This window comes from Caretta caretta, chromosome 1 (genome assembly GCF_965140235.1).
Source record: "Caretta caretta isolate rCarCar2 chromosome 1, rCarCar1.hap1, whole genome shotgun sequence".
NCBI classification, from domain to species: domain Eukaryota; kingdom Metazoa; phylum Chordata; order Testudines; family Cheloniidae; genus Caretta; species Caretta caretta.
This window is the reverse complement of record NC_134206.1, coordinates 282,884,612-282,900,436: the sequence shown is the minus strand read 5'-3', so window position 1 is coordinate 282,900,436 and position 15,825 is coordinate 282,884,612. Positions and strand designations below refer to the sequence as shown.

At 40.2% G+C, this 15,825-nt stretch overlaps 1 protein-coding gene across 9 annotated transcripts in view; it reads left to right on the top strand.

Moving 5' to 3' along the window:
* NAV3 (neuron navigator 3) overlaps positions 1-15,825 on the top strand; it is a 778,536-nt gene that overhangs the window by 408,731 nt on the left and 353,980 nt on the right. For 4 of the 9 annotated variants that reach the window (XM_048835699.2, XM_075124346.1, XM_048835698.2 and 1 more), the window contains exon 1: positions 1,836-2,292. The exons of 4 other annotated variants lie outside the window; for them this stretch is intronic. In XM_048835699.2, the coding sequence (XP_048691656.2) occupies positions 2,050-2,292 (243 nt within the window). In that variant the 5' untranslated portion in view covers positions 1,836-2,049. Of the gene's footprint in view, positions 1-1,835; positions 2,293-15,825 lie in introns of those variants that run through there. One more of the 9 variants, XM_048835697.2, reaches the window with a different exon arrangement.

Below are 15,825 nucleotides of genomic sequence, written 5' to 3'. Positions count from 1 at the left end.
ACCCAAAAGGGGATAAATTGAGGGCACTGCCATGGGTTTGCCACTCTTCTGCGTCAGCCAGCTGAGCTTGGTTTGTTGGGTTGTACCCACTGCAAAATGTGCTCCCTCGGAGGACCCTTGGGTCACCTGGAATTCTCCCTCAGGTCTCCTGCTACAACCTAGGGAGGTGATGGCTATAAGAAGGAGATAGTTGACTTTTTTTGCACTCTTTTATCATTCTGCTCTTGTGTAAATGAAGAAAAAAACTGAAAATATTTCTGTGTAAATTAAGTGCAGTTGTATTCTGAAAAGTAAAGGAGTACTTGTGGCACCTTAGAGACTAACAAATTTATTTGAGCATAAGCTTTCGTGAGCTACAGCTCACTTTTGAAAAGTAACACTCTAAAAGCAGTGTAAGGGTCCACATTTATTCTCTTTCAAAGTTGCTGAATTTAATTTTTTTAAAATGTCTTTTCTAACTGTCACCACGACAAATGTAACCTGAGATCTGAAAGTCAAACTGTCTTTTTTCTGACTTGAGTATCATTACTAGTAATAAATATTCTGCAGTTGGGACTTTGTTAATAATTCTGATTGCAGTGTTAGAGCCAGGATAGTATCTTGGTCATCCTCCCACAACAGTGTCCATTCTGGAGAGAGAAAGGGGAATGAATAAAAAGTGCCAAAGACATATTTTTTTTGTCCATAATGTCAACAAATATGACTCACAAGGAGTTTGAGTCAGATGGTACCATTTTTACTCCAATGCTTTTTTCAGCACACTTAGTCACACTTAAAAGGGGCTCACCTGCTATGGATGCTTGAGGGAATTTATGCTTACTTGTTTTTTTATTCTGAATAATGTGCCTAGAATTCCCCATACTTTGAGAGAGAATAGATGGTGCTTCCTGCCCAAGAAGTATTTTAATGGACAATGAATGAATTATGAATCTATGTCCATAATTGATTTCCATGCTAAGGTCTGTCTACACCTAGATTTGACCAGGGCATAAAGTAATATTGTATGTCCCTTCTTATCAACGTGTATAGTCCACTGTGACTGATTTTGTAGCTTGTTCTGGCTGGCATTCCTAAGTGTCAAGGATTTGATATTGCCAGATAGAGTATTTTTACAAATAATGGACTGAGAGTACACTTTAGACATGGATTTTATGGAGATTTAAACATTTTAGTATGGGAAGTGTTAATTGAATAGATGATGTAAGCAAAAAAAATGAAATATTATGTTTACTAAATCTTGTAACAAGGCTTGTGATGTTCCTATATCCTGCCCTTTGTTTTTGTATGGATTTTTCACAGCAGAGGCAGACGTTACCCATGCTATGATTCAGCGTCTGTCGCTAGCCACGCTCTTGCACGATTTTAACCTGATTTCACGGGATGAACAGGGAATGAAACAACGTAGCTCATGGCTGTCAGCGATGAAAAATAGGCAGGAATCAGACAAACAACTTCATCTCAGAGATTGTTTCCGGGCTAAAAACTCTCCCAACAGCTGTTTGCTTTGGCTGCCACTCAGGTTCAATTTTTTTTTTCAAGTTTTTGGGTTTTTTTAAGATGTGGGCTGGTTATTTATGTAGTCAGGAAGAGGTCTGTGTTTCCAGTGTTGTGGTCTCAGTGCTGTTTTGACAGTTGGAGTACAAGGAGATTTCTTTTTTCTGTGCCCCTCCTCCCCTTCCCCCCCACCATCCGTTCACTTAATGCACAGAATGGGAATGCTGTAGAGAGAAGAAAAAACAAATTTATGAGGTTTTTAATCCCAGACAGGCAGCTTTGTGTCAGTTACCTTCAAGAAAAGTTCACGCCCCAAAGGAGTGTTTAGTCTTACACAGCCACTGACTAAGCAGTGTGTGTGTGTATGTGTGTGAGGGAGAGAGAGACACAGACAGAGATGAAGGAAAGTTTTTTGCCGCCTCTCGAAAGTTGTAGTATTGTTTTAAAGATGACTTTTGTTTAAAGTATTTGTTCTGGAATTACTGAAACTGGAGTCAACCAGACTGAGGTCAGAAGCATTTTCTTTGGCAGAAAGAAGATACTTTTATAGAAGCCATGCCTGTACTTGGGGTTGCCTCAAAGCTAAGACAACCAGCTGTAGGGTCAAAGCCTGTTCATACTGCCCTTCCGATACCAAATCTTGGCACGACTGGGTCACAGCAGTATTCATCAAAGTCTTTGGAGCTTACTGGGGCAGAGAGCTCAATGCTTTCTTGTCAGCTTACGTTAAAGTCAACCTGTGATTTTGGAGAGAAGAAAACACTTCAAGGAAAAACCAAGGAGACAGAGGATAGTAAGGTTAGTTCTGAACTTTACCTGCATATTGAACTCTTAAAATGTTGGTTTACTTATGCAAAGTCTGATATCTGTCTTTAGCAAATAGCATGGTGGATGTGGAGTGCGTGTGTAAAATAGGAACTAGTTTATGTAAATAACTTTCTATAGCCAATATACTAACACATATTGTAACTGTGTTTAGCTCATTGTTGGAGTTTGAATATGTTTGTTTTTAAATGTACATTTTATGATATCTAATGGAGTGATCCTTCATGACAAGCTTCTGGTGAGGGTGAGTCATATTGCACAGTGATAAAAATCATGCTGAGACCCAGATAAGTAGAACTATCACATGACAGGGCTTAAGAAAATATTGAAACTTGGCAGCTTCATGTTATATTGCAATGTTAAAAAGGGCTCCCACACCCACACTTACTCCCCAAGGGAGATGCCTTTAAAATAAAAACAGTCCATTGATTGTTCTGTCCAACTTTCAAAAGATCTGGCTAGACTGGCTGCAGAAACTTTGATCCAGAAAAACAGATCCTTAATGAAAAGTTACCTGTCTTATTCACTTCTTTAAAATAGCCTTATCTTGTCTGCTCCCCTTCCAAAGATCTTTAACCTGCTCTGATTTCATTGTGATGTAAAGCAAAATGAAACATGTTTATCTGGGGGCAGATGCCATGATTTTAAGACTTTTAAGATGTTTGTCTTTAGTCATTCCTAATCTCATTGCAGTAGTTTAAAATATATTCTGTTTTGAGGACAGCAATACCATTAAATCTGTTCTTGTCAGTAGTGTACAGTTTTGTGGATCCTTCACCCACCACAGGGGTGGCTAGCCTGTGGCTCCGGAGCCGCATGTGGCTCTTCAGAAGTTAATATGCAGCTCCTTGTATAGGCACCGACTCCGGGGCTAGAGCTACAGGCGCCAACTTTCCAATGTGCCGGGGGGTGCTCGGTGCTCAACCCCTGGCTCCAACACAGGCCCTGCCCCCCCCTCCACCCCTATCCACCCCCTCCTCTGAGCCTGCTGTGCCCTCTTTCTCCCCCCCCCCCCCGAGCCTCCTGCACACTACGAAACAGCTGATTGGGAGGTGTGGGGAGGGAGGGGGACATACTGATTGGCAGGGCTGCCGATGGGTGGTAGGTGCTTGGAACCGGGGGGGTAGGGGGGTGGATGGAGCTGATGGAGGGCTGCTGACATATTACTATGGCTCTTTGGCAATGTACATGGGTAAATTCTGGCTCCTTAGGCTCAGGTTGACCACCCCTGACCTACCATGTTCCAGGGATTAACATGTAATATAAATGTAATGTAGCAGTGTTTGCATGCTTACTTTCCCCCTCTTTATCAGTATCGCTGATTCTTGAACACTGATTATCTCACTGTTAAACCGATTTCTATAATGGCTTCGTTTTTATTTTAAGGAAACTTGCAGATCATCTTAGCTATTACAGTGGTAGCAGACACACAGTGTATGTACTTTGTCTTAGTTTGAGAGTGCTGTGCCTTGAGAAGTCCAGGTTTTGTGTCTAAAGCAAAGGACTGGGAATCTGAAGATTTCAATTCTGTTCCCAGCTCTGCCACAGACTTCCTGTGGGATCTTGCGCATGTCCCTAATTTCTCTGTGCTTTCAGTTTCTAACTGTCATAGGGTTCTCTGAAGCACCCAGCATTGCCTCTCACACAAGAGGGTAGTTGCTTTATAGAAAAGCTCTATAGAAATTCAGAGAATTATTATTCCCACCTGTTCGGGAACAGAAACAGCTTCATTTTTCATCACATGATTGCAATGTGAAGATTACAAATAGTAAAGCCTTTTGACACACTAAAATGGTGTTAATCTGATATGCTTTAAAATGTATAGCTTCCTGCTTAGTAGTTTTAGATAAACTGAGGAACGGTAAAGAATGTTTTCTTTAATGTTGTGCTTTCATGGGTTACCATGGGGGTAGTGTATCAGTTCTGCAGGTTATTTTCAGAAAATAGCATGCAAATTTAAAATAGCCACTTAGTTGTTCTAGTTAATGTCAACAAATGTTTTGGAAGGGATATAAAACCTCATGCTTCTGGGTTTAAACCAATCACTGAGGGGTTAGGATGAGAGCCTCATAGAGGCAGATTATCTCACGTCTGCCTGCTATGGGGTCCTTGCCTCTCCCTCTGAAGCATCTGGTGCTGAGCACTATTGGAGCCATGCTAGACTAGATGGACGATGGGGTCTGATCCAGTATGACAATTCTTATGTTTCTAGGGCCAAATTTTCAAAAGAGCTCAGCACAAATAGTTCCCTGAGTTCTCAGTGAGAGCTGCTTGGTGTTGAGCCTTTTGAACATCTGGCCCTTAAAGGCTAAGGCCAATAGGGTTACACTGAATCTAAAGTTAGGTTCCAAAATCCTTAATTGGGCCCCTAAATAAAACTAGCCGGATGCGCCAAAGTGCTGAGCACTCAAATTTCTCACTGACTTCTGCAGTTTTTTTTATAGTGTCCACTGAGTGCCTGAAGCGCCTGCTGAAATCAGGGGACACTAGAGAGAAAAGCTGTTGAAGTCAGTGGGAAATGTGAGTGATCAGCACAATTGAAAATCAGACCAGTTTCATTTAGGTGCCTTAATAAGGATTTTCAGAATGTAACATTACACACCCCAGTTTGAAAATTTGGCCCACATTTGTTTTATTCTATACCTTCTGGTATATTTGTAAGCTTTCTAGTTTTCTGTTTAAACTTATAAACACCAATAAAATAATCCCAATACTCCTCTCCCCCCACCCCAAAAAAAAAAAAAACAGAAAAAGAAAACATTGCTTATTCATTGAGCACTGGAAAAACACCAGAAATGGTTAACTGTAGCTAAGGCTTCTCTACAAGGAGCAGTAATACAGACTATAGGGGTGTGATTTCTAAAGCGCACTCACATGTTGTGCATTAATTGGTCCATGTAGACCCTGCTGGTTTGCACTAAAGGTTACCTAGTGTGCTTTAACATAGTGCTTCTTGAAACAGTGCTATGTTAAAGCACACTGGGGAAAATTACAGAGAGATTGCTCATTATAATATATACTACTATAGTGAGTAATGTATACAATATATGTCACTCCTAACAGTATATACAAAGAGAGAACCCTGAAAACCCATGACTTTTGGACATCTATATTAAACTCAAAAATTGCTAAAAAATATAAACCCTGAAAAAATGAAATTAATAAACCCTGAAAACAGAAGTCCTATATATTTCCCATTCACATTTTAAATCAGTTCTGGGAGGTCATTTTATCAAAATATTTTGGGGCACAGGTAGATGGTGGTGGTTAGTAAAACTACCTTTAGGTTCTCATTGCTAATAAACACCAACATTCCAGCCTTAAAATTATTGAATGCTGTTTTCTCACATCACTTAGTGGGAGATCCACTCCTCCCTGCCTCCCACTCTTCCCTTGGCTACCCTCAGTCACATTAGCTAAAATGTGCAGCTAAGCACATGTTTTCAGTGAGTTATTAGGGTTAATGTCCCTTCAGGTTTGCTCTGGGCAGATGTAAATTCCACATTACTGATGGCACTGTCCCAAAGTTGACCACTTTCGAGTGCTGTTCTCAATAGTACTTGGGTTGATTTTCTTGGTTAGCAAACATATTAATCAAACATATGATATTCCTACATGGCTCTGTGGTATACAGTGCTGTACTTTAAGAATGTTTCCATTATAACAGTGATCAGATAAAAGGTCTTTTACTTAGTGTAATGAATACCCAGTCAAAGTTTCCAAATGAGAGAGAGATCTGCTTATACAGTATACAGTTGGTGTGCTTACGGTATATAATTGGATATGTGGTAACTGATTTTTGAGGGAAAAAATGTTGAATGTATATCTGTAAAAGACAATGGAATATATGAATTAATCATCTGGTTAACATTTGTCCTTGGCTGCTGTATTCTAGGTTCAACATTGCTTTTTAGGGCATTACAAATGCAACACTGGTGATCACTAACCTCTCTTGTCATGTCTGGAAGACACTCAGATTGACATATATAATCTCCATTGTATATTCAGTCGCTATAAGTGCTAAGATTTCCAAGATAAATCTGGATTTACACATGTCAACACAGTAGGTCACTCTGCCATCCAGCTGTTTCCTCCATGACCTTCATGTATACTGCACCCGATTGTTAGAGACTTTTGACACTGCTGTTGGCTTTCTCACATTATTACATTGCCAGGGCTGGCTATAAATACTGCTGCAGAAATTAATTCAGTGCTCCCCGTATGCTCCACTTTCCTCACTTGGTTCTGCTGTCCTTGCACATGTTGGACTGTTTTGTGGACATGATATAGTTTGATGCTTCCAGCTATAGTAAGGTCAGTCTGCACAAGAAAGAGTATTTCCCTCTTTTTTTAAAGAAAAGTATTGGATGGAAAAAATGTTTGAAGATATGCTGTTTTGTTTTTGGTTGGGTGGGGAAATAATTAAACCTAGGAAACTCTTTGCAACAAGTAGTTTATTCATTTGTTCATTATTTGAAACTGTTTGGCACATAGTTTATGCAGACATGTTTCAGGTCCGAGACTGCTCCTGAATTATTACATGTGACTTGCATCAGTTATGCTCGTAATGCCATATGTTTGTTCTGTATGATTAGTCACCTAAATCACGTGTTATACCGGCTTCCTGACTGGCTGACTCCCAAGCTATTTTAGGAGCTTTTAGGTTGATCATGTGAACACTTATGGTGTGAATACTCACACCAAATATTTGTACAAATGTATTCACAACACACTTTCCCTGGAAATCTTACAGTTTATACCTATGTATGTGCCTAGAAAGGGAATGCAGTTGTTGGAGTGAATTTAGAAGGTGAAGTCCTGGCCACACTGAAAGTCAGTGGAGGAAATGATTTAACCCATGGTTTTCATTAAAACCAATGTCCGTAAATACCTTTTTTATATTATTTGTCCAACTTTGAATATTAGTAGTTCATGTTCCAGTGATACCATTTTCACGTTGCTTGCTGAAGACCATGAGATCAAAATAATCTATATTGCACTGGAATAGTTTGTAATACTGTCTCTTATCGTAGAGAGCACCACCAATCCATAACAGCACTGAAAAGAATGTGTAGAGTGAGACGGTAGATAGGTAAATTAAGCAGAGGCCGGACAGTAAAGAAATGTGGGCAGAATTTCTTTATTCAAAGCTTACATTTTGCAAAAACTACTTTTCAGATTCACCAAAATTATACTTCTCTGCACCATGCTGGCCACCTACATACCAGAGGTGATTCAATCCAAAAGAGGGCAGGTGGTATGGCTAATGTCCTCCCCCTTAGGTGTTTTTGTGTGGATGCACAAACACTCATGTGAGGCCCGCACTAGCAGATAATGCTGATGGAATGCTTTGACTCAGCACATCCCTGAGCCACGTCCTCTTCTAGCCAGTGTTTTACCACTTTTTGACCTCTATAGTAGTCTGTGTTCTGCTCCCCTGACCTTACCCCTGTGTCAAAACTTTCTGTTTCAGGGGCTCTACACCTTGGCTTATGCTGGCAGAAACTGGCAACATCTCAAGTTGACTCTGCCTCATTCATTTTTGGTACCTCTCCTAGAGTTTGCGACTTGATTGATAAAATTTTATCCTTCAGTCCTGAGTTAATTTATTCTTGTTGTCCTATAAGTCTCTCTCATATTAGTATGTCATTGCTCCTCCTGTTCAGAAACAGTTGATTGCTTCTAAACCAGTTCTGACCATTCTAAAGTTGGTCCAATTCCTGCAAACCTAAAACCTCCCTACGTATAGCAACCTTCAGACCTATATTGAGATTCCTGTAACATAGTATTTACTGACCTTTTAAGAGAGGTTATAGGCTAAGAGTTTCCCAGCCCCTTTTCAGTATTGAACAAAATAATTCTTTGTCACTGTCAAAGGAACTCTGAGAATTGTAGAATACTGCAAGGCTTACTGAGAAGAAATGCCAGAAAATATATCAGCCTTCCCTGACTGAGTGGGGCTCTCTAACAGGTGAAATGGGGAATCATTCAGCCCAGGGGTGTGTGTGGAAAAGATCTGTAAAGAGGCAGTATAGAGAAGAAGAGGTAATTTAGTCTTGGACAGGGATCCCAGCTCACAGAGGAGAATGCAGCATTAGGTACCAGGGAAGTTCAGGAGGATGCAGTTAAATATTGAACTGAAATGAAATATTTCAATTCAGTTCCACAAACTGAAACAAAATTTTGATTCAGGAATGTCAAAACTGTTTCAATCTAAAATTTCCAAATCAAAAGTTTTAGGTTTTTTTAATGAAAAGTTGAAATTTTCCATCAGGGAGAAAAATCACTTCCTGACCAGCGCTATGAGTATTAACCCCTGTGTCAACAAAGGCAAAGGCTGTAACCCAGGGAGGGACAAAGATGTGTTTTGTATTTGGAGTTTAATATTTGTCAGTGGGTACAAGCTCCAGAAATCAAATTGAGGCATGGTCAACCTCTATGACAGAAAGGTAAGAATCCATTACTTTTCCTAGTCTGGTCATGAATAGAAAGCCAGTAATATCTGACCAAATGACTCTTGAGGCCTAATTTAACTTACATCATAGAACCATACCTAAATCCTGGTTTGAGGTCTTCCAATGTACTTTAGCCTACTATTCCACTGTGATGTTGGAACCAACATGAAAGGCAGCTGCTCTTTTTTTCTGATATAGTAAGTCCCGCCTCTCCCCAGACACCAGACTTGAGGCAAAATTCTGCTCCGCCTATTAATATCAAAAAGTTCCGTGAATGTAGGAAGAAGAGAATATCTTTTCCCATAATTCACATTCGGCTTTCTCTTTCCTCTCTCTCTCTCAAAGCCATTTCCCCACTTACTCTCCTTTTATCAGTGAAGCATGATCTGGATGGCTAAGAGTCTCTTTTTTTTTTTTTTTATTTTAACCTGGTCTTGCAGAGTAGGGAATACTGTGACAGCTCTGTTAGCATGCTTACTAACCCTACCTGATTTCACCCACAGATACTTAGTCAAGTTGTTACTTCAGTGCTGAATTCCATCTCCTCCTTGGTTTGGCTACTTCCTGCTGACAGTAAGTTTCATCCACCATGGCTGAGGATATGGAGCTGGGTCATGGAGTTATACACTGTTGAAAGGTATAGGTAAAGGAGCTCCAAGAGATAAAGGCAAGGAGCCAGTGAGGGCATGGGAAGAGAGGTGGAGAAAATGATCCGGAAGTTAAGATGCACAAACCTATGGAACCATAACAATATACAGTCCCAAAACAACTTTCCTCACCCAATTGGTGCCCCCTACCTGCAGCTGAATTCTTAAGTGGAGGAAGTGGCCTCCTCAACCACTGCATCTTCAGGGGAAAATGGCAGGCCCATTTTCTCTTCCTGCACCATTGGAGAATTTATCTGCCACTTTCTTGAGATAAGGTGACATAGGGGTTTTCTCCTCATTCTGTCCAGTTGAGGGGTGTGTGTCTGAGGGCTCTTTCCACTGTCCCCATGTTACTTTAGTGGTGATCTGTACCATCTGTCTCTCATCTCTCTGTCCCAATACACCTACCCCGTGAATCATCTATCCCCATTTCTTGCAATCTCTTTCCCTACATCTGTTGGTATCCCCTTCCTCCATCCTTTGTCTCTGAGTCCTTTTCCTCACATATTGATCTCTTCTAAGAGAGCCCACACTATGTCCCTGGATTCCCTCTGATTCCATGTCTCTTCTTCCCATGTTTTGGATGACTTGCATCCACTATCTCTGGGTCCTCTTCTCCCAAGTGCATCTCATCTTCAGTCCTGAGATAGTGACCCTGGGAGAGTAGGAATGGGCTCCCTTCTCTATATCTTCCCAATCATGCCTCTGTCCTCACTCTCACATTAAGGGTGTCTAAGGATATGCTATTTGGTATGGAGTGGGAGGAGGAGGCAGCTGCGGTCTGTTCTTCTGGCTGCTTTCTCTATTGCTTAGTTAGCTTTCAGCAGAATGGCCAAGGAGAGAAAAAGGGCAGTGGAGGGAGCCAGGAACCTCCTGCCTGCTTCCCACAGTGGCCGCTAGTGATGGGAAGCCAACATTGTTTTTAAATTGCTGAATTAGCTGCCAAAAACTTCAGCCAGCACTGCAGACACCTGGGACTGCATGTGTTTAAAATGCAGGGCAGCCTTAGCCAAACTGGGACAGTTGGCAGGTATTCAGGATATCAATTATTTTAGTTTCTTGCCTTGTGCTCTGTATTCTTTCTCAAACAGATAGCATTCCTTGGTGGCATCTTTAATATGCTCTCCATATCGAGCACCATCAGCGTATACTATATTGTCATTGATTTAAGAGCATTCTACTGTATGTGCTTAGAAGCTGCTTTACTCTTAAACATTTCTCTCATCATCATCTTTACCAACCACATTTCAGTCTAATTGAGATAAATGTACAGTAATCCAGCTAGGTAATTCTCCAAACCTATATGCTTAGGAGTAAGATACATTTCCAAATACATGTGTGTGGTCAAAAGCTGCTCTTTCTGTGGTTTGGGTTTCATTTGTAATGGTGAATAAGGCTGAGAGGATACTTACCAGTCTGAGCTACAAGCCTCTGCCTGTTCTTTAGTGTTTCTTGGTTTATTTAATTGTATTTTATTTTCTTAGCAAATGAGAAAACAGAATATAGATCAAGTGGGTTGTATTGTGAAAAATGGTACTAAACTTCAACAGAAAACAGTTGTTATATATTTGTTTTACATTTGTGCCGAGAGGCCCCAATAAAGATTAGGCCTCATTGTGATAGGTGCTGCACATATCCTTAGTTAAAGACAATCCCTGCTCCAAAGACCTTACAACATAAATAGATAAGACAGACAAACTGTGGGAGACAGGAAAACATATTATCCCCAATTTATAGATGAGGGGATCAAGGCAGAAAGAGACTCAGTAATTTGCCTTCAGTCACACTGGGATTTTGTGGAAGAACCAGGAATTAAACCCAGATATCCTGAGTTCCAGTTCACCACCATAACCACAAGACCATCCTTCATCTTCCGTAAAAAGAAAAATCAATTTTGAATTAAATGTCCCTGTAGTGGGGTATTTTTCCTCTTTAGTTTTCATGGAATGTTCTTACTCCTCATTCCAGACGAAGTCCATGATAGTTGAAGGTGCTGAGCGTTGCTCAGGATGAGCCTCGGAGTTAATATACAATTTAAGTTTTTCTGTAGGAGCAAGTAGACACTCTATTTTGGTTTTGATTTACCTGATTAACATACATTGTGCCATATGCCTTTAGGAATACAGGATGTCTTGTGTTCCTTATAGTGTAGGGAAAGTATGCTCCAAAATCATATGTTTATTGCTAGGCTCACCACTTATTAAAATGTGATGTGGGAAGAATAAATAGTCACAGAATAAAAGCAGGCCTCTTTCAGGAAAGGTTTTAATTTTTGATCATGATTCCAGCCCATGAATATTCTCCAGTTTCTTTTTGGCAGAAATGCTTGTACTTGATAGACAATAATGGCATCAATTACAAATGTGAATTGCTTGTTTTCTTAAAGCAAGAGTTAATTTCTGGTCTAAGTTTGCTGTCTGCTTTTTCTAATTTAGTAAGATCTTGAGTTAATTTTGTAGTTTTTCCTTATACTTCCAAATAGTGCACATGGAGAGTAGTTAATTTTAATGCAGCTCTCTGTTTCACTTTGACCTGATTCACAGGATGAAGTTTGGAGACAGCCCATGATTTAACAATAGCCTTTTGACAGCAAGGGTGTTTGGGAATTAAACTGGACGGGGGGGGAACATCTATCTACTCTCAAATTTATTAGTGGAATAGTTTGTACAAATCTTCAGTTGCCCATGATGTTTTTAATGTCACCACCCTTTCTTTTTTTGTTTTTATTGGAAGGAGAAAATTGGCTGAAAGATAGCATAACTTATTTAAAATTCAGTAAAGGAATGCACAGTGTTTTGTCTGGTAAATGCAAGTAGATAATTCCCTTGTGTAAAGTGTGCAGCTTTCTGATGGCTCTTATGTATGCACTGTGTAAACTAAGTTGAGAGGACTTGGAAAATAAGCAAATCAAATCAAAGGGAAGCATAATCCTAAAGTGGCTAGGGCAGGATCGGCGTATATCTGGGTATATAAACTGAGAAGGTGCCAGCCACTAAACATGTCTGCAACTCCTTCTGAGTAAAACATGAGCAAAGATAGCCAAGTTCTATATTAGGATTGTGCTAACCCACTTTCAGTGTGATATTTGTTCTGTCTTATCTGTCTAGCCGTTTTTACTTATGAGACTCTTCTCTGCTGCTTTGCCACCCTGTGAGCCTATCACTATGGAATACGTTCTCATTCAGAATATCTGCTTTTCACCACGTGGTCAAAATAATTATTCAGGTGACAATGTCCAATTAACACAGCTGCCATTCATTTGAAAATCCAGAGCCAACGGAGATGTTGGGGTGTCTCTTGCATTTCCCTTTTCAATGTATTGTTCTGCAAACCTTGACTCTAAATGTCTAACACCTGGCTTTGCATCTTGATAGTACTGTGCTAGACTCCAAAGGATTTGGCTGTGGATGCTTCCTGTTGTGCATCGGGATTTGATTTACAGGACATCTGTAAAACCACCAAAGCTGAGTAATCAGAATAGTCATGCGCAGAAAGATGACTCCCTAGTGAGTGTTGGAAAACAGTAGAACACTTTAATTAAGCAGGAAAAGGCTGCATGGCTTATACATGATTTAGGATGAGTAAGACTTAAGTCAAGGTGCAGGACTTTTACTCATCACTAACTACAACAATGGAATTTCCTGGCAACACATCTATGCAGTAAACAGGGCTTCATTTTTTGTAAACTGTCTCTGAAACAGAAAGGAAGAGAACCAAAGGGACTGTGTAATTTATAAATAGCAATGGTTATGTTAAAGGAAACCTCTAGTGAACAAATACAATGGTTTAGAGAGCTAAATAAATAGTTATAAACAGGAATATATATTGAAAATAAATGTGCAAAACTGTTTTAGAAATATCTGTCACTGTTTCAGTGTCTCCAGTCACTGAATGGAACTGCTGCCTTGCTCAGTGCTGGCCAGCACTCCCAGTCAGAGACCCATTGTGCTGGAAAAGAGAGAACTGAAGGAATATTAGGGAGCAGTAGAAATCTGGAAGCTTCAATGCTGTGTGTTCTATTTATTTTAAAAAATAATTGTTTACATCCTGGTTCACAGGGACATGGTGTGGTCCAGTGAATAGGGCACAGCCTGGGAGCCAAGACACCTATCTTCTCTTCTAGGCTCTGCCAGTGACTTACTGTGTAAATTACTTTCCTGTGCCTCAGTTTCTTCATGTGAAAATTGGGAATCATGTTACTTGTCTGTATTTGCAGGGGAAAAGGACTCTTCAAGGGCTAAATACCATTATCATTGATGGTTGTTTTAATAGTAATTAAACCAGATTACTTACTTTTGAAAATAGTTATTGAATTTACCTTAAAACAACTTCGAAGGGCCCTTTGATTTTAAATGGTGAAGCAGATTGTTTCAGATCTATTTCATGTCGTCAGACTCAAATTGGCAATTTTCTATTGGTTTTTAATTGTTTTTTATTTCACTTAAATCACTTTAATAACCTGCTTATTGGTTTATCCTTGTTTGTAATTAGGCAAACTGATGAGAAAATGTACATAATAATGCCATTTTCCTGCAAAAAATATTATTCTGATTTAGGGACAAAAGTGGTGGGGCTTCAGCACAGTGGTTGCTTCCCATCAGTTGTGTGTGGTAGAATCCCATCAGTGCAGTATTTTACAAGCTTGATTTTAGATTTGCACAGTATTATAGCTAGTTTTTGAAGGGGTGTAGATGAGACCTTCCCTGGGGACTTCATCTTGATGTGGTGGGAAGGCTTGTGTATTCCAATAACCCTGAGAGCTGGTAGGATGTTTAACTCCTGGTAAGGCCAATCAGCACGGACAGGTCAAAGGGTAGGGACCAGACAAAAAGCAGTCCACCTGGTAACTGGCTGATTGCAGATGCTGAGTGGGATTCAAGTAACTTGAAAAACCTCATGAAGGACCAGTGGTTTCAGGTGGTTGAGCACCCCGGGAGAGTAGTGGGACCTCCCAGTGGAGGAAATGTTATCCAAAGGCAGAAGGGTTAAATCACAGATTTAACCAGTGGCAGCCACAAAGTGGAGGGAAAGCAATGGAAAATCACCTACTCTACTTTTTCCTACAAGAACTTTCATGGCAGAACAAGAGAAAATAGATAATTCATGTGTGGTGCTGGATGGTGAGACCCTCAAGTCAGAGAGCCTGACAAAGTAAACGGGGGAGGAGGTTCTGGCCATTAAGAGTACCATTTTCAGTTATGATGGTGCTGTACCCAGTCCTGCTGGAAGTACAGCACTTGATGCTTGCACCAAGGTAAAGAGTGACCTGAACTTTCTTCTCCAAATTATCAGAATTGGAGCATAAAATGTGAGGAGTATGTATGAAGGGAAGCTTGACACTGTGACCATATGAAATAGATAATGTGGAATTCCAGAGCTGTGCTGGAATGGTAGGGGCCCTTTCATGAGGATGAATAGATACACAGTGAACTATTCAGGATCTGAGAAAATGGGATCACATTTATCTTATCCTAGGAGACATCCAAGTGTCGTCTTGGATATGACCCAATCAATGATAGAATCAGTACAATTCACTTATGACCTAAACCACGCAACATGTCAACCATACAGATATATGATTCTACAACAGCTGCTGAAGCCACTGCAATTAATGAGTTCTATGAGCAGCTTGAAGAGACACTTGTTAAATCACCAAGAAAAGATCTCCCTTGTAATTTGGGACCTGAATGCAAAAGTTGAAAGCATATGGCCTCATAAAGAAGTAATAGGAAATAATGATATAGCAATGCTGGAGATTGAACAGCCAATGGATAAAGACTTTCCCCAGTGCAGACTGCAGGTCAGATTATCAACCACTAGCCTCAAACATAAAATTAAAACTTAAAAGATAAGCTATTCGGCAGGACCACTGCACTGGAATCTGATCAGAATCAACTAAAACTACATTACTTCTGTCCAGAACAGGCTTGAGGCATTGTCACTGGTGAAAGAGGAGAACAACTTGAATGAACTATCAAGTTTGAAGCCGCCAAAGTACACATTCCAAAAAGTCAGCATAGTACCACACCATGGCCGACTGAGAAGGTGTTTGAGCTGGTGGAACAATGAAATAGTGTGGAAAAAGAATGGCTGAAGAATGTGGAAGAAAATACAAGGTACTGAACACAGAGATCCAAAGGTTTTAGGGTAGCAGCCGTGTTAGTCTGTATTCGCAAAAAGAAAAGGAGGACTTGTGGCACCTTAGAGACTAACCAATTTCTTTGAGCATAAGCTTTCGATGAAGTGAGCTGCATGCGCAAATAAATTGGTTAGTCTCTAAGGTGCCACAAGTACTCCTTTTCTTTTTGAGAGATACAAAGGTGGAGATTAGACGAGATAAAAGTGAACACATACAGGAAAAATATGCAGAACTTGAGAACCACAAAGAGTAAGAATGCAAAATG